At 30.1% G+C, this 20,005-nt stretch overlaps 1 protein-coding gene across 1 annotated transcript in view; it reads right to left on the bottom strand.

Annotated features, from left to right (window-relative positions):
- Window positions 1–20,005, bottom strand: part of LOC107445955 (protein O-mannosyl-transferase TMTC1) — a 380,735-nt gene that overhangs the window by 143,716 nt on the left and 217,014 nt on the right. Inside the window, exons 3-4 of the mRNA XM_071187075.2 lie at window positions 19,748–19,821; window positions 12,433–12,567 (exon numbers count right to left, since the gene is read on the bottom strand). Of these exons, the coding sequence (XP_071043176.2) occupies window positions 12,433–12,567; window positions 19,748–19,821 (209 nt within the window). The remainder of the gene's footprint in view (window positions 1–12,432; window positions 12,568–19,747; window positions 19,822–20,005) is intronic.

The following is a 20,005-nucleotide window of genomic DNA, read 5'->3' as shown; positions in this document are numbered from 1 at the left end:
TATAAATTTATTTATGACATATGAATAGTAATTGCAATTTCGATTGGAGATAGGACTACAATTTTTGCATGCAACGTTTCGGTAACAATCTTAACATGTACTGAAATCAGGAACCAGATCACAGTTGAGCACTTTAGCTAGTAGGAGTATGTGATAAATTGTTATTTGGAGATAAATTATTTCCTGACCACTACTGGCAGAATTTAACTTTTTATTGTCATCCAGCAGAAAGAAATCAAAAAGTTGAGTCTCATGCAGTTCGAAATGTGTTTGCAAAATTGATGATAATGATTATAAATTTTCTCTTAGGCGAAAATATCACAATATACTATTTGCAGCGATCTTTGAACTTATATTATCATGAGACACATAGCTCGGAGAGAGATTTTAGTGCTTCTGCTAGTCCGAAAGTAGTTGGAATTTCGATGGCAAGACACAATCTTTTCTGATATGAAAGCAAGTTCATAAAAACTTAAGTAAAACAAATTCATACAGAAAAGAGGAACAAAAATATGGATTTCAGAGAAATCTTAAATTTGTCACCGATGAACTCAAGACTCAAGAGGAAGACCACAAAAGAGGCTGTTAAATCTTGTAACAAAAACTCAAATTCAAAATCCCTGGCTAAGAACAGAAAAGTTTGAAACAACATTGTTAAATAATTTTAAGCGAGTTATGGGCTAGGCCAGGGGTGGCGAACTTTTATGCACCAACGTGCCATTTTTTCTGAAAAATTGTTTAATTTGGTCATAGACGTGCCGTCAAACAATTTTGACTTCGTGATTATTGGGAAAATAATAACACTAAATACTATCAACTCAAAACTCTTTATTTACTATGAAAAAGAATACATTTCGCAATGTCTCAGTTATACGCGTAATTCAACTTAAAGTAACATCAGTGTGACTTCTGTTGTTGCAGATTAGATGACAAATAACTTATATTAGGTTGTAAGATGTTATTTTAAGCAGGTCTGTTAATTTTTTTTGGTAGTTATTTATTGTTAGCTTGTTTTTTAGGGTAATTAATCGTTTTTTGGCATTAATTGTAATTTTTTTGTTAATAATTGTTTACTTTTTTATGTTTGTTTTAAGAATTTTAGTTTAATTGGTAAATTGCTTCACAGTGAACTTCGTGATCGATGGCGTGCCCAAAATATTATGTGGCGTGCCATAAATGGCACGCGTGCCATTGGTTCGCCATCTCTGGGCTAGGCTATAGCACTATAAAAGAAGTAAGGAGTAAAATAGTAAAACGATTTACGTTCGGCTTAACCACTCGGGCAATATAGTCAACAAGATTTATAGTTAACTTTATAAATAAAAATAATATAAGTTGTGCTAATATAAGTTATACTAATAAGTTGTACTTGCATAAGTTGTACTTGCATAAGTTGTACTTGCATAAGTTGTACTTGCATAAGTTGTACTTGCATAAGTTGTACTTGCATAAGTTGTACTTGCATAAGTTGTACTTGCATAAGTTGTACTTGTATAAGCTGTACTAATAAGTTGTATTAATGTCGAAAGAATTAGGGACTTATAAAAAAAAAATCAACTATACTAGGGCACTTAAAGTCAACTTTACAGTCCCTAACCAAATTATTTAGACGTACTATAAGATTCTATGTAAAATCTTAATTATCAGGTGATAACTATACAGCTTTATTGTTTGTACGCTGTTAAAACAGGTTTGCATTTGTTTACGTTTGTGTATCAATTAGTAAACATTGTAATACAATACGTTAAAAATAAATACAAATAGAAAGTATATGAAAATTTGCTGTATAAAAACCCATTGGATGTATGTTTAAACATAAAAGTATTGTATATAAACTCGTGCAAAACATGTCATTATTAAAAACTATAGTGTGTCTAATAATTTGATCTAATTATTAAAATAAACTAATATAATGCTTGATATAATAAATATTCTACATTTATATAATATATCGTCTAATTTATATTATATATCGTCTAATTTAACCCATTGATACACGAACGTAAACAAGTGCAAACCGGTTTTAGTCACATAAAAACAATAAAGCTGTATAGTATCACCTGATAATTAAGATTTTGCATAGAATCTTATAGTCCGTCGAATAATTTGGCGGCCAAGGATTGTATATTCTGAAAAAGTTGCATTTATTAAATATCAAAAATTTTATGCGTGGATGAAATTAGAATGACAATCAAAAAGAATGAAAGAATAAATATAACTTCGTAGAAAAAGCTTTTTAATTTCATACTTTTGTATTGTCTCAGAGTAAACAGACGTTTAATAAATAAAGAAAACACGGAAAAATGAATTTAAAGCAGTTTATTTCTATCGTCAAACTAGTGCATATCCTTTCAAAGGGAAATAACCCAGTTATTTTATTGAATTGTAGTATTTTTCGAATTTTTTTGAGAAATATTATTCAAGTTGAAGAAGAAAAAAAAATAAAGTAAGAATTCTGTGAAACATAAAATATTTTAGAATGTTAAGATAAATAATTTTTCTTGTTTTCTCTGTAAACACGGAGCTAATTTGTATAACTGAATTTTAGTCGAAAGCTATCTTTTTCATACGAGGCGAAATATCTACGAAATGGCGGAGAAAAAAAAATCGTTTGCATTATGATGTGTTGCCAAAAAAAAAAAACTTTTAAAGCTAGGACAAATATCTTACAAAAGTACAAACACGAAATTAAATATTTCGTGGTGAAATTAAATTTAGAGGCTTTTATTATTTATGCAAAAAGAACAAAAGAAGACATTCTTTTCAATGTATTTTCTAGAAACTAGTAAAGAAAAATAATATGTGTCGTTTATTCTTTTAGCTTTAAATCTTCCAACTTATAAAATGTTTGTGTTGTGTAAAAGTTTCTTGTTTTTAAGTTCTGCATAAGCGTTGGAAAATAAGAAACTTGAGAATAGGTTTGTGTTTTTGTTGTATTTTAATTAGTTTTATTTCGTGTCTTTATTTTTTTTTCTTGAAAGAGATCTTTCGCTAGACTTCTCGAATGCTTATTAGATTATTTTCTCGTTTTGAAGTTTGTCTTGGGCTCTAAGAGACAGATAACTGTTAACGGTAGTTCTTTTTTACCCTTGAAATATTATTTTACTTTTTAAGACCGGTTTTGTACTAGAAACCACTCATAACGAGCCTGTATTTAACGAGATTTTGGATTTAACGAGCAAAATGGAATGTTTTGTTTGGCAGAATTAATATATAATTTTAGCCAGCAACTTTTGGAAGTTTGTTTAATGACATCAGAGATAATAAAAAGTTAAGAAATTGTGATCACCGAAAAGCAATCACAGGTTACACATATTTTTTGAAACAAACTAGAATAGAACACATTAAATAATAAATATCATGTAAAAGACAGAAAATAAAATGTAAAGTAAAAACAGAATATAATTATACAGGATAATTTAAAGAACTTTATAATTAATGGGATTGATATTAAATTATACAATTTTAATGATTTTAGAAAATTAACTTTATATAACACAGAACAAAATAATGAAACTTCGGAAATAAAATTTATGAAAAGTGAACAAGCATTTAGTTTCGGGAAAACATTTTGGTCGGGATCATTATCATTTTCCTCGTGATTTATCGAAGACAAGACCTCTGCTCCATTTACCGAATGTAAATCATCCATTCTCGGCCAATAACTCAACGATATTTCAACAACCCCAATAACATTTCATCAATAGTCTGCCATTTTCGAACCGGGAGAAACACAATGAGGGGATAGACTCGACTTTTCGAACATTATTTGCATGAAGAAAATCAGATCGATTCGAACAGAGGTTGTAGAAGGGGTGGACCCTGAATTCGCGGAATTAAGGTCCATAAAAGTCATCGGCGAAGGCGGCCGATTCTCTAATAGGCTATGATGAAGTCGTTAATCAATTATTCATGCTATTGGCCCATTCTCCTAACAGAGTCAGTCATAAATCTATTTTAATTGAATATATATGCTCGCCAAATAACATGAATGGCTACAGCGGTTACTGTTTGTTTGGCGATGGAAATTTTTCATCTTTTAAAGTTAAAAATTGTTTCTCAAGCCTAAATTTTGGGATTTCTGAAAGTTTCAAAAGCTCATTTTGTTTGGGTATCACTTTAGAAACTCAGATTTATGAATGGCGCAGAATTGTAGATCACAAACAGGTTCTGACCAATAGTATTCAAGCACTAAATTCGGGTGCGAGAATTGTAAAAACTTTTTAAGAACTTTTAAGTTGTGATATTTTTGCAAAACCAGTGATTTATGATGGTCTAAAATAAGAACAGCAACTTGTTTTGATGGTTTGTTCATGATAAACCATCAGAAATTTCCATCATAATTTCTTAGAAATCAAATGATGGAAGGATCATGAGCAACCATCATGCCAATGTAAGAAGAATTCTGACTGATTTTTGATGGGCAAAACATAAAAAAATCCATATTGTTTTGATGGTATATGCCAGAGAACCAACAAGATTTTCCACTAAACTATCATAGAAATGTATAGTTAAAGCCATTATGTACCATTACGGATGATCATGAATAGTTGGTTCATGAGAATCAAACATCTCTTGATAGTTAGCCATCATATTATTAAAGTAGCATTTTCCATCATGAAATGTTGGTAACATAAACCATCAAAATGGTTTGATGAGACCATCAAGAACTTGGGTACGTTCAGAACTGGTATGTTTTTCAAGGATAATTTTCGGTTCTTTAAACATGTACGGGCACTAACGCATAATGAATACTACGTAACATTCAAGCCAAACAGTATACATATAACAATGTTAGAATCGATTGTATAAATATGAAAAAAAACAAGCTATTGGTAAAATGTCTTACTGAGATCTGTTATTCAATAACAAGAGATATGTTTTTGTATTATATAATTGTGACACCTAACTTCAAAAACATTATCTAATTAAATTAATTAAGTTGGTGGCTTTTTCAGGAACTGATTATGGATTTAATGTGGTTTTGGTATGTTTGAAACATGTATATTTTGTATCACACAAATTGTAACAGCTAGCTTAAAAATGTTATCTAATTATTTTAATTAACTGGGTGGCTTTTTCAGAAACCGATTATGGATTAGATATGGATTTGGTATGCTTGCAACAGATATGGTTTTGTATCACATAAATTGTAACACCTAACTTAAAAAACGTTATCAAATTATATTAATTCAACTTTTTGGCTTTTTCTGGATTAGATAACGGAATTAGTATTCTACTAATATCGAATCTTTAGTTTCGATGAAAGAGTGAAACGTTTCGAATTGGAATGTTCAAATTGTAACACCTAACTTGAAAAACGCTATCTAATTATAATAATTTAACTTTTTGGCTTTTTCTGGATTAGATAATGTAATTAGTACTCTAATGTAGAATCTTTAATTTCGATGAAAGACTGAAAGAGTCAAATGTTTTGAATTGGCATGTTCAAATTGTAACACCTAACTTAAAAAACGTTATCAAATTATATTAATTTAACTTTTTGGCTTTTTCTGGATTAGATAATGTAATTAGTACTCTAATGTAGAATCTTTAATTTCGATGAAAGACTGAAAGAGTCAAACGTTTTGAATTGGCATGTTCAAATTGTAACACCTAACTTAAAAAACGTTATCTAATTATATTAATTTAACTTTTTGGCTTTTTCTGGATTACATAATGTAATTTAGTACTCTAATGTAGAATCTTTAATTTCGATGAAAGACTGAAAGAGTCAAACGTTTTGAATTGGCATGTTCAAATTGTAACACCTAACTTAAAAAACGTTATCTAATTATATTAATTTAACTTTTTGGCTTTTTCTGGATTAGATAATGTAATTAGTACTCTAATGTAGAATCTTTAATTTCGATGAAAGACTGTCAAACGTTCTGAATTGGCATGTTCTCTGCAGGGATATTTTTTTCTCTGCTTTATACATGCACAGGTGCTAAAAAAAATACTAAAAATATTTACTCCAACTTCACCTTCAAGCCAAACAGCCTATATAATGGACGAATCAGCTGTTTCAATATAAAAAAAAATAAAGAAAAAGCATAGTTAAACCAGAGATTACTTTTAACAAACACGACTCTGTACGCGTAAAGTTTTTATTGTTTATTTTTTCTTTTCGTCGTCCATTTACCCAAAGACATTACAACTGCGTTGATCCAAGCTTTTGTTCAGTTTGAAAATCTCACCAGTTAATGGGTTTCTACCCTTTAGCGTATTTTTTTTATGTTCTTTTTATTGATACTTTTTCTGCACTATTTCTCTTTATCTCGATTTTTTTTGTACTCAAGGTTTAGAATAAAAAAAAAAAAATTTCGAAATGCTTTTTTTAAATATTTTTTCTTATCCGAAATAGAGAGTGGTTGATTTAAAAATTTTGGGCTACTCTCCACCATTTACAAATATCATATTTGTAGACTTTAAAATCATATATTCCACTTGAAAAAGCGAGCAGTTTTATAAATAAATGAAATAAAAGAGGTTTGATGTTGTTAGAAGATATAAATCCCTAAGATCAACAGATATAAATCTTATATCAATAGTTTTAAAAATATAAAAGACTCCAGAAACCTGTTTCCAATTTGAGGAGTTATATAATTTAAGGTTGTATACACACTTTTTTCTATCACCGTCGTTCAACAGACTCAATTTTGAGTTCACGACTAGCAATATTCAACTCTGTAGCCTTGTAATTTTGAACCCGATCCAGAAGACAAGGGAACTCCTGGATCAAGTATTGGGTGAAATTTGCTTTCGCGGAGAACTTTTTTGCTGGAACTAACCTGCATTTGCGTTACATGGAGAGAAAAACCTCCTTTGCCTGACAGGAAGGGGAGTCTAACTCATGACCCGTCTACCACTGAGGATATTTTACGTCAGCACTGTTGTCAGGCCGAACCGGATGCGGAAAACGTACCGATCAGTCATCGCTGGAATTTGAACCTGGGTCACCTCATTGGGAGGATTGAGCCTTATTCCCTGAGTCCCCATGCTCGTTGTTACAGATTTTTTTAATATTTCTTTATAACAGTCGTTGAACAGCCGACCCAATTTTGAGTTTACACTACCAATGTTCGACTCCGTAGCCTTGTAATTTTGAACCCAATCCAGAAGACAAGGGAACTCCTGGATCAGTACCCCCAAAGGTATGATTTTATATGGGAAGATGGAGGACTTAGAGACTCGACAGGATTTAACATGCATCAGTCACCATTTACTATACGGGGAGTCAAGTATCAAGAGAAATTTGCTTTCGGGAAAGGACTTCGCCATATTGTAAACAACTGACATTAATTCTCATTTATTACTTCTTATTGTGCCGCACATTCTGCATTCCTAAGTTTAAATAATTTTTGCTCAAGAATAGTTGATTATTTTTGACGTCCAAATCATCGTTCATTTTGTTACGATTAACATATTAACAAAATGTTCTGATATAAATTATCGTAATTTTATATTTCATAGACGAAATAATATTTGTTTTTGTCTGAAAAGTATTAACTTTCAAGAAAAAGAAATTAGGTATTAAATATAGGTTAAAAAATAGGTTATTTTTCAGGTCTGAATCATTGGTCATTTTGAGTCGATTAACATAGTAACAAAATGTACTGATGTAAATTATTGTAATTTTATGTTTTATAAACAAAATTATATTTGTTTGTTTTTTCCTGAAAAATATGAACCTTCAAGAAAAAAAATAAAGCTGATTGAGAGAGAATCACGGGGATTAATGAGGGGAGTAAGCAGGGGAGAAAAAAAATTAACCGAAACACCTAGTTAACATGCTTTTTTTTTCTTCAAGCATAGGGAGCTTGTAAGAAATGTACCCCTTCTGAGGAAAAAATCATTTCAAGGTTTTTATGAAAAGAACAAATAGTACACCTCATAAAACAATATAATATATATATATATAAATATATATTGTATTTCTTATAAGTAACTGAAAATCTATAAAAAGAATAGATCTAGACTGATTTGAAGAATATACAAATGTCTATCATTTGTATATTCCTCAGTCTATCATTTGTATATCCCTGTCTCTAGTTCCATAAAGAATAAGCTCAAGTTCTACACAGAAAGTCAAAGAAGTAACACATCCCTGGCGCCAATTCTATCATCTATCTCATTTGATATCGATTTTTTCATCAACAAGTCAAGTCATAGGAAGAAAAAAAGTTCTTTTGAAATTAATGACTCTCGGCTAAAATAAATTGACTTATTTCCGAAGGATACTTCTTTTTTGCGGCACTGATTCCAAATATACGTTTAACACTTCCTTTTTTAATATCAGCGTCCGATGAGTTTTTGAGTAAATTTGAATTTCGATATAAAATTAAATTTCTTTGTTTGAATCACTTTAAGATGAAAAAATATTAAAAACAAGCAATATAAAAAAAAATTAAAGCAGGGGTCTGTCCAGACATTTTGTGAAAGGTCCGTTTTTCGTGAAATTGTGAAAAAATTACTCACATTCTTTCAACCAGGGTCCGCTTTTATGAATTTGTGCAAATAGGGTCCGTTATTGCAAAAAAAAAAAAACTTTTTCAAGGAGTTTTTAAATTGTAAAGACATACAAGATTATGCTCAACACTGTAAAATTATAATTAAAAAAATTAAATTTTAAAAAATAAACAACAATTGCTGTTTCTAAATTAGAGATGCAACATACTAATATTTGTATTTAGCCTTTACTGCTGAACGCAGAATATTCATTTCGGACGAATAATGGAAGAATCGTCTGCCGAAGACAAAATTTAGTTCGTTTACATCTGTTTTTCTCCTTCCCCCCCTTCCTGGGAAGAATTTATTCGATTAACAAAACAATAATGAAGTTAAAATATTTTGTGAAGGGTCCGTTTTTAAGTTAAAATATTTTGTGAAGGGTCCGTTTTTATGAAAAGATATTTTGTGAAGGGTCCGTTAACGGACCCAAATTTCTTCTAAACAGACCCCTGATTAAAGTCAATTCTTATTTAGGTAAACAAAGAAATCTTTAATTTAGTTACTTTTTATTAAATAATTAAAATTTTTTGGCCCATGTAAAACTAAAATTAATTCATTAAGTTTTATTAATGAACAATTATTTGAAAAAACTGTATTAACATCAAGTGTCTACCACTACAAGTTTAAAAAAAATGTATTTGAATTTGAAAGGATGAATATAAAAAGTATTTTATGAACGATAGAAAATTTGAACAATATATAAGAGTGTGAACTAATAGTACGAATTGAAAAAACATTGTTTAAAAATGAAAACGTTCAATGATGATTATTTTTATAAGTTACAACAATGTCAAATTGTTATATCTGTATATGTTTATCTGTATGTACCACATACATATCATGCATCAAGCATTGAATTTATTACAATATAGAGCCAATTTTGGGGAATCTATATTTTGTAATATTAATCCCAGAATGACTTTGAATAATACACCAATAGTAATTTCTATATAGGACCCTTATAGGCTTATAATATAGGGTAAATATTGCATGCGGCCACAGAACTGAGGAAGCATTTCTTATTTCTTTTTTCACAATGGCAACAAAAAGCTGAAACAAACTAAGTTGCAATCTAGCTAAAAATATGAAGTTAAAATAAAACTGTATTCATATAAGTAAACCACGTTTTTGTACTGACGATGACCATGATGTACTGTCTGATGTTATTTATTTAAAACATTTAGTAGAATAAAATCTATATAATGCCCCTACTATAACTATTGTTATTATTTAACATAAAAAAAAATATTTTGTATAGGTATAAAATTTTATTAATGTTAATGTTTAACATAAAAAAATATTTTGTATAGGTATAAAATTTTTTGAATAATTGTTAACATTTAACCTGAGGCATAGTGAAACACTTTTATTATATTTTAAATAAGAAAGATGGACTATTTTGCGAATCATTTTTAATAAATTTTTGCGTAAGTGTGATTATTTGGAGAATTTTTTGTGGCAGGGTTATAATAATAGCGGACAGACTGTAGATGTACATTGAAAATTTCAGATAGATTTTTTTTTTAATTTGAAAAATTCACGAGAGAATCATTTTGCTCTACTCCCCCCCAAGTAGAATATATTTGTCAAAGTAAAAAAAAAAAGAATAATTACTCTCTAAAAAAACACTCTTTTTGAACAGGTCATTCAATGGAGTTTTTGATCCTTAATTTTAGAACGATAACTTTTAATTTATTTTATAGATTAAATTTATGATTTAATTATGATGAAACAAAAACAGGTAAAATTTAGACTGGATTGTCAATGTTTAGATTTTAAACTTAATGTCATATTATTGAAGAGTTTCATTTTCAGGAAATAGAATAAAAACGATATTTCGAAATTCTGCGGATGGTGTATATATATCTCTTGGACTTGTTTTGGGAGTTCATTAGGATTACAGAGGCTATTTCAATAGAAGGTGGGTAAAAAAATTCTTTGCGAAAACCGTTTTGGCATAATCTTTAAAGCCACCGTGTTTTACACTTCAATTTATAAAAATAAGTTCAAAAAGTTTTTTTATTTTTTACTTCAGTTTGGAGAATGTCCCTGTGAAATAGCAAGATGCAGACGATTATTCTAAATGAGAGAACAAGAAATCGCTTTGCCTGCGACATACACAAACTGATCAGAATAAAGAAAGAAGAATCTTTGTTGGAGAGTAAGAACTCCATGTTGCCAAAGGAGGAAAAGAAAAAGCTTGTTTCAAAAAAGCAAACTAAAACGTCTCCAAAAACTCAGACTGAAGAAGAGAAAAAGCAAACGATATAAAAAAAAAAAAAAAAGATTGAGGAATCGATTCTCTGTGCCTGCATCATCGTCATCGAACATTGTCAGAGTACGATAGCACGCGAAAAGAAATTCCTGTGAAAGAAAATGAAGAAAAAAAAAGTGGAATAAATAAAATAAATAAAAGCCGCGTATTTTTCTTTAACTGTACAAAAAAGGAATTTGGTGCGAAAGCAAAACGATGTTTAAAGTACTTTTCTTTACAGATTTTCTTTTTATTGTGCACGTAATGCATCTGTGCGGAGATGGCCTCCAGGATAAAGTGAGGGGGGAGAAAACAGAGGTGGGGGTAGAAGAAAATTCGTCTTCTCTATAACGACTCGACTTCTTGTCAACAAATCAGATGAATTGCTATCCTATAAAAGCAATTCAATTGAATTTATTTTGCATTGACATCGTTGCGAATGTAAAATTAAAATGGCGGAATCCTGTAAAATAAATTTTACTTGAATCTGTTTTCTTTGACTCAATTTATATCTTGTGGACATGTTCCTTCTCAAACTGATAAACGATTTTTATTTTGATAAATAAAACCAATTTTAAAATAACACTCGACATTTAAATATGCTTCTTTGCTTCTAATAAGTTTTCGAGTTTATCTTTCCTTCGAGAATGTTAGAAGCAAAAACCATCGGTAAAGTTACAGTTTATGCAACGACAATAATCGTATAAAGTGTTTATTTGATCAACTGATTTCCATTCATGCTTCAGGATTTTTATCGTTAATGAAATTTAATAATTAAAAGACTGGAAATTAAAATATACTGGAAACTAAATCTCCTGATTAAATGTTAACAGTTAAATTGATAAATTGTTTTACATTCGCGACAACTTTACACCATTAGGCAACGCCTTAGTAAAAAAATGGTTGCAGCTGTCTGCTACGCTTAGTTAATATTCCTGGTTCTATTTTTTGAACACTAATTTTATTTGTTTCAAAGTATAAAGTATCATTTATTACATTGAAAAAAATACAAAACAAATGGCAGATCGCACGAAAACATCCCAAATTTACAGTAAAAAGAACGCTCTTCACAACATTAAAATATCAACTAAGTTTAATTCCCAAATATGATATCAATTTGTTGCCAAGGCGACTAAAATGCATTTCTTAATGACGAAATTTAATATTATGTAACGCAAACAATTAGTTATGAAGGTAGCGCAATAGGTTGATATTATGTAGCACAAACAATTAGTTATGAAGATAGCGCAGTAGGCTGATATTATGTAACGCAAACAATTAGTTATGAAGATAGTGCCTTAGGTTGATATTATGCAGCACAAACAATTAGTTATGAAGATAGCGCAGTAGGTTGATATTATGTAGCACAAACAATTAGTTATGAAGATAGCGTAGTAGGTTGATATTATGTAGCACAAACAATTAGTCATGAAGATAGCGCAGTAGGTTGATATTATGTAGCACAAACAATTAGTTATGAAGATGGCGCAGTAGGTTGATATTATGTAACGCAAACAATAAGTTATGAAGATAGTGCCTTAGGTTGAGAGGTCGTAACAGATTAAATCTATGTATAAAGTCGATTACAGGACCAATAAACGACCGCTAAGGGTAGCAATAATAATAAAACCAATAATTGTCGAATTAAATATGATTTGCCTTACCTGATGAAGTTCCTTTCAATCAGCATTAGTAGCTGATAGACGAGGCAAACTCCGAGGACGGTTATTCCTTGTTCTTTGGCGATTAATGCCAAACCGGCGCACAATAAGCTCACGCTTTGCCACAGCAGGGTGTTTCTAAAAAGAATAAACACACATTAATACACTGATTTTAAGTTCCACAGGCTTATTTATTTCTAATTTTTAAAGGATTCCCTAGTAAAAATGCCCCAGTTTATAAATCATTCATGATCAAAAAGTCAGAATTGGGACCTTTTGTGGAATTTCTGACTATTCTACGAATCTATTTCCTAACAAGTTTATTCCGCAAATTTTCAGGATTGTGGAGTTTCAGATTAATTGTAGAATAGATTTATTTTAATTTCTTATTTTATTCTTAATTATAATATTATTTAAAATTCAGTTTATTTTAATTTTCAGAAGCTTGTGTTGTAAGGAAATCCCAGCTTGTAGAACATTTAAAATAAAATCAAAAAAATCAAAAATGAGACAATTAGAGGAAGTTGACTATCATTTTTTTTTTTGAAATTCGAAAGTTTAAAAGGCCAAAATACCCTTTTAGAGCTCAATCGAAAATTTTGTGCAACGGAAAAAATAAATCACTCAGTAAAGCGGAATATAAAAATAAACCACTATAAGGTATTTAATTATTTATCTAAAATTACTCAGCCTAAATTTGTAAAAAAATGCATGCAAAATTACTAAATAACTTTAATCAAAGATAAAGTAAGAAAATACAAATAAAGCACAAATGAAGCCATATATATAGTCAAAATATAGTTTAGTTTGACAATCAAAAATTTTCCTCAGTGTTGAAAATTAATACATAAAACGAGAGGATTTAACTGATTCTGTGATTCACACTGAGGAAGGTTTTTTGTTATGTAATCAAAACTATAGTATATTTGTCTTTGTCGCTTTATTTATTCTTTACTCATGTTGTCAGGCTTTATTTTCATTTATAAGACGAACCGCATTTTCCTTCTTCTGAATAATTTTATTTAATTATTTTTGTAACCTTTAAGAAGAATTTTCTAAGTTATAGTAATCAAATAGAAAATTTTATTTTCCACTTTTCTTTGTACGCAATGCCCTGTTTAATCTTCAGAAGTTTATTGAAAATAAAAAAGAACATAAGATCCAAGATGGCATGGTAATATTGTCAATCAATGCTCTCAACATGGAAATAGAAGTGAAAAATATTTTTCTCTCTTCTTTATTTCGTATTTTATTGTAAGATTGACAGTTTCTTTCCCCGCCCGGATTAACAACCAAATAATATTTTCTTTTTCACGAATCGCGTGTATTTTTCTGTAGATGAATGCACCTAAAAAAAATTCTTGTCAATACATTCAATAAGAGTATGAAGAATCTTAAATAATTCAAACTATAATAAACAAATTAAAGTATAGTATTACAGTAGGCAATTGTTTCGACAACTACGCACCTGTTACACAATTCGCCCATTATCAGAAATTTACAGATTACATCAATTTCAATAACATTTGATAAAAAAAATAAAAATCTGAATTAAAAGCATCGGAAAAATTTACTCCAAATTTGACTTGATTGATATAGTTGTTATCGTGAAATCAATAGAATGTCAACTTTCACCGGTGAATGTCAACAATCATATAGTATCCTTGGCGAATGTCCGAAATATTTGTTATATCCGCTTTGATATTAATTTATTCATTGATATTATTATATTTACTCGATATTTTAATATCCGTCAAGGATAGATTAGGGGAAACATCAGTGTCTGGAGAACAGGTTAAATGCATATACACTGGTTATCATAAATTAAGGAAAATTCACAAAAATCGCGATAACTCAAGAAATTACACATGGAATTTTATGAAACTTACCCACAATATACAACACATAGTAAGGTATTAAACAACATAAAAAGAAATTATCAGACATTAATAGTAGTATAGAAATTAGCACATGTATAAAATAAACAAATTGGAAGTATCGGTTTGCAATAGAAAAAGTACCTTTAATATGGAATATGATTGCCTCTAGAAGCAATACAGCACAAACAGCGATGTGTGATGCTTTCAATTATGCGGTCTATCAGTTCAATAGGAAGTGAGAGCCATTGCTCTTGTAAAGCAGTTGCAAGCGTGGCAAGGGTCTGAGGGGGCGGATTGATGGCAGATACACGCCTCCCTAGAGCATCCCAAACGTGCTCGATAGGATTCAAGTCCGGGGATCGAGCTGGCCACTCCATGCGAGTAATTGTTTCCTGTTGAAGATAATCATCAACAATGCGAGCTCTGTGTGGTCTTGCATTATCGTCCTGTAACAGGAAGCAATCACCAATTGCCCCGGCATATGGGCGCACATAAGCATCAAGGATGTTGTCTCGATAAACCTGAGCATTCACGGTTCCCCTTGGAAAGACATGGAGGTATGTGCGCCCTCCTAAGGATATGCCTCCCCAAACACAGACACTGCCTCTTCCGTATGCATCTCTTTCACGGATGTTTGATGGATGATAACGGGTCCCAGGTTCTCTCCATATCAAATAACGTCTACTGTCACTTTCTAGACTAAACCTGGACTCATCCGTAAAGAGAACAGGCCTCCATTGATCTGACGTCCAGTGGACATGTTGTCGGGCCCACTGCAAACGGTCTCTCCTATGGCGTGATGTGAGCGGCACGCAAATGGCTGGTCGTCTCGCATACAGACCACCTTCGTGGAGCCTTCTGCGCACAGTTGACGTTGACACCAACCTTCCGGTGGCTGCAGCAAGAGAGGATCTAAGATGTGTCGGAGTAGCGGTTCTATTCCTGCGTGCACTTAATGTCAAATATCGGTCATCGGCACTGGTCGTAACAGTTGGCCGTCCTTGACTGAACCTCCTAGATGCCGAATCTGTGGTTTGAAATTGCCTCCAAAGTCTATGAACCACAGATGGACTCACATTTAGCCATCTGGCCACTTCTGATTGACTCTGCCCTGCCTCTAGTCTCCCGATGGCTCTCCATCGTAGTTCTTCAGGCAAATGATGCCTAGAGGTCATTATTACGAATTGGCTATCTCAGATTTTCAATGTCGCAATCACAGTAAAATTTGTGTGCTTTCTCTCAAACTTGGACTTTTATGCTCCAGGCAGATGACGTAAGCCGAGTGCAGCGCCACTAATTTGCATATTGCAATTTTACTCAGCTACTCTTAGTGGACAACATATGCAAATTTTGCACGGTTTGGCTTACTTTTGAAAGAGTTATCGCTATTTTTGTGATTTTTCCTTAATTTATGATAACCAGTGTAGTAGCACTGAACCTTAAAAAAAAACATTGATGTAGGGCATACCGGGCAAATGTATACCAAATAGTGGCACTTAACTAGACCTAGTATATATTTCGGACAATTACCAAAGCGACTATGTGATTGTCAACTTTCACCGTTGGAAGTCAACAATCACGAATTTTGGTCATTCACAGTTACATAGTTATATTATAAAGAATTAATTGATAATTGTTTGGTTACAATTGGTAACGGTTCATGATAATATGATTAAAATTTCTCAGACGGACAACAAATAGGACTATTTTTAAATTAGTTTTTGTAAACGCTAATTTATTTATAACAGAATGTAAATATATAACTATTTGTGATTTAATTTCTGGTGAAGATTTTAAATCAATACGTCAACTGCAGAGTTTGTAACAAAATCTCGTATAATTCGAAATTTTGATTTCGTATTTAAACCAGTCTTCAAACTATATTTCAAACAGCTTCTTAAACCATTATAATCTGAATCACCAAAAATAGAATCAATTTAAATAATTAATAACCAAAATCTTTATCTCAGTTGCGTTTTAATTATACAGACAGACTGTAAATAACACGGTTTAATAACAGACTGTAAATATATAACTATTTGTGATTTAATTTCTGGTAAAGATTTTAAAATAATATTTTAACTGCAGAGATTATAACAAAATCTTGTATAATTCGAAATTTCGATTTTGTATTCAAACCAGTCTTCAAACTATGTTCCAAACAACTTCTTAGACCATTATCATCTGAATCACCAAAAATGGAATCAATTTAGGTAAGCAATAACCGAAATCTTTAGCTCAATTACGTTTTAATTATACAGACAGACTTTAAATAACACGGTTTAATAACATACTGTAAATATATAACTATTTGTGATTTAATTTCTGGTAAAGATTTTAAAATAATACTTTAACTGCAGAATTTATAACAAAATCTTGTATAATTCGAAATTTTGATTTTGTATTCTAACCAGTCTTCAAACTATGTTCCAAACAACTTCTTAGACCATTATCATCTGAATCACCAAAAATGGAATCAATTTAGGTAAGCAATAACCGAAATCTTTAGCTCAATTACGTTTTAATTATACAGACAGACTTTAAATAACACGGTTTAATAACATACTGTAAATATATAACTATTTGTGATTTAATTTCTGGTAAAGATTTTAAAATAATACTTTAACTGCAGAATTTATAACAAAATCTTGTATAATTCGAAATTTTGATTTTGTATTCTAACCAGTCTTCAAACTATGTTCCAAACAACTTCTTAGACCATTATCATCTGAATCACCAAAAATAGAATCAATTTAGGTAAGTAATAACCAAAATCTTTAGCTCAATTACGTTTTAGGCTTCGAGTATTTTTTTTTCCCCAACAGATAATTTCTCCTTTCGTAATTGAATTTCTCGAAGAAAGAAAAAAATTAACATCGAAAATACATTTTTTGGTCCAAAGCTTTCTTTTTCTTTACTTCTTTTCGGCCCCCCAAAACTTAAAAGAAGTGAAAATGAAATTGACCGAGATAACACCTTCAATAACTCAGAAGAGGGAAAAAGTTTTCACCACAGCTAGAAAACTTTTCAAACAAAAAGCTAAAGATAAAAACAAAATACTGAAATGGGGGAAGAAACTTTCACTTCAACTTCCACTCTGTTAAAACTAAACGGTAAATTGATTTTTCCAACTCAACTCCGCTTCGTGGTGGAGGAGTTAATTATCTAGTGGAAGGCGCCTTCACTAATTCTTCCGGTTCGCCATTTTGAAACCAAGTCCAGTGGAGAACTTACCTTAATTACTTAGAGGCAAAGTTACAAAATTTGCCCCGAAACTTTTTTGATGAACAATATAACAAAACAGTGCTTAAGAACTTATTCTTAGATTAGAACAATAAAGCGAAGTGGATTTTTTTGTTGTTGTTGAAGGATTAGACCATTTAATATGTTTCGCTTCATTGATACATTTATCAAGCCAATATTCAATGAAGAATGTCATCGGAAAAAAGTGATTTTTTTGTTGCTGTTTCAGCTATTGAAGTGTAGGAAAATTACCAATTAATCGAGAATCGAGGACAAAAAGCAAACAAAATCATAAATAGCTTTGGCTCAACAAAAAGTAATATCCTATGTAGGGAATATTTAGCGGGAAAGAAATTACTACTTTTTAAAAAAAACTTCCGTCATTGTTTTTATTAGTTATAATTAAAAACTTCTGTAATAAACTGTAACTTACTTTAAATGTAAAAAGTAACACTGTGTACTAAATTACTAAAAGTGTTACCATTAAAATGAAGATATTAGTTAATGTACAGGTTATCTAGATGCGCAGATTAGGTAATTCAATAAAAGGCAAAAAAATTGTTTAATTTTTCTAATTAACTTGGAAATCTGAAAATTAAATTATTTTTCTCTATCAAAAAACCAAGTTACTACAGGTAAGAAATCAATACATTAGTTAATACAATCAATCAACACGATTTCAGTAACATTTCCGACAACTTATTTTAACTGAAAGGGATTCAAATCTATTGAAATATCAAGCACATAAGCTGTCACAAGCATGAAGTCGTAAACGTAGACGTTAACGCATATTCGAATGAAAATTCCTTTCTCGCATGAACAACAAAAATCTGAAACAAACTGAGCTATAAATTGGGGAAAATTTAAAGGTTATAAGCGAATGGTTCATATCAACAAAGTTTTCTATATTATGTTTTAATAATACTTAAGCAAGTTCGATGACAATAATTTTTTTTCATAATAATAATAATGATCATAGTTTCACAGTGATAGCTCAAAGTTCTTAAATTCATAACTGCGTTTTTAACAAAGTTGATTGAATCTTTAATAGTAATTGTTTTGTAAAATAATAATGTTTTTTTTCTGTTTTAATTGTTTTTTTCCCCGGTTTTTTAAGTTTTTCTATTACATGCCAATTATTTAAATTTTATTTTATTTTGTTTCAACAACTCATAATTGACTAAATATTTTGATTTTTTAAAAAGGCATTAGTTTTAAATATTTATATGATTTATTTAAATTTTTTAGATTTTACACTAGAACACAATTTAAATGGGTTTAACTTATAGCGAGCGTCAGCGTGCAGGGAGAGGAGCCCACCAGTAAGAGATTAAATATGATCTCTGTATCCTGTATCCGGTTTTGCACGAACAAGCAATTTTTCAAATTTAAATATTTGACTATAATATATTGTTGCTGTATCGAATTATATATTTGTGAATGTGAAAGTTGAACTAATATCCATTTAAAATTCAAGAATTTTTAACCATATTCAAGAGCTAATCCTGCTCTTGGTTTTCAAAAAATCAAATTTAAAAGTCATATTAATTAAATACTAGATATTAATAGTTATTAAGTATTAAAATATTCCTTTTTACTGTATTTAAAACTTGACTGAACATTTAACAATGTTTTTAATTACTTTTATAGATGTTTTTAAAAAAAAACTCTACTTGTGTTGCTTACGTAAAAATCCTTGAATCAGACTATAAATAATACTTTTTCATAATTTTTTTTTAATCTTTAGTGCATAAAAAAACCTTTAAGTCGTAAGTTTTTAGAGAATGGCTGTTTTTACTGCTTACGTAAAAATTCATGAATCAGCCTGTAAATAATACTTTTTATAATTTTTTTAAAATCTTTAGTACATAAAAAAACCTTTAAGTTGTAAGTTTTTAGAAAATGGATGCTTGTACTGCTTACGTAAAAATCCTTGAATCAGCCTATAAATAATATTTTTTAATATTCAGTACATAAAAAAACCTGTAAGTCGTAAGTGTTTAGAGAATGTCACACTTTCCGAAAGAAGAAATGGTGATAGATAATTTGTTATAAAACACATACATAATTCTATATATTTACCTATTACTATTTCTTAATAAAGTAATCAAAGTTAGAAAATAAAATAAATTTTTTTGGTTGTATATTCGTGCTCATACATATATAGCTCATACAATAAATGACGTCATACTTACTTGGAGCATGCAATGAGTGAAGATAAATACAAAACACAACATAACACATCTGCTCGTCCCACCACACTTGAAACCTGCAGAAAAAATATCTTTATATTTTTTTTATATATAAATAATAGTAAGTTACTAAATTTCAATCAAAATTATTTTTAAGGTTTATTAGAAAAATAATGTGAAACATTTATATAATTCAATAACAAACAAATGTCAAAAAGCTCCTGAAGCTAAAAAAAAACTAAATAGAAAAAAACTAAATAG

This window comes from Parasteatoda tepidariorum, chromosome 9 (assembly GCF_982258835.1).
Source record: "Parasteatoda tepidariorum strain Cologne lab strain chromosome 9, Ptep-v5.0, whole genome shotgun sequence".
NCBI lineage: Eukaryota > Metazoa > Arthropoda > Arachnida > Araneae > Theridiidae > Parasteatoda > Parasteatoda tepidariorum.
The sequence above is the reverse complement of the archived record's forward strand: the minus strand, read 5'-3'. Positions and strand labels throughout refer to the sequence as shown.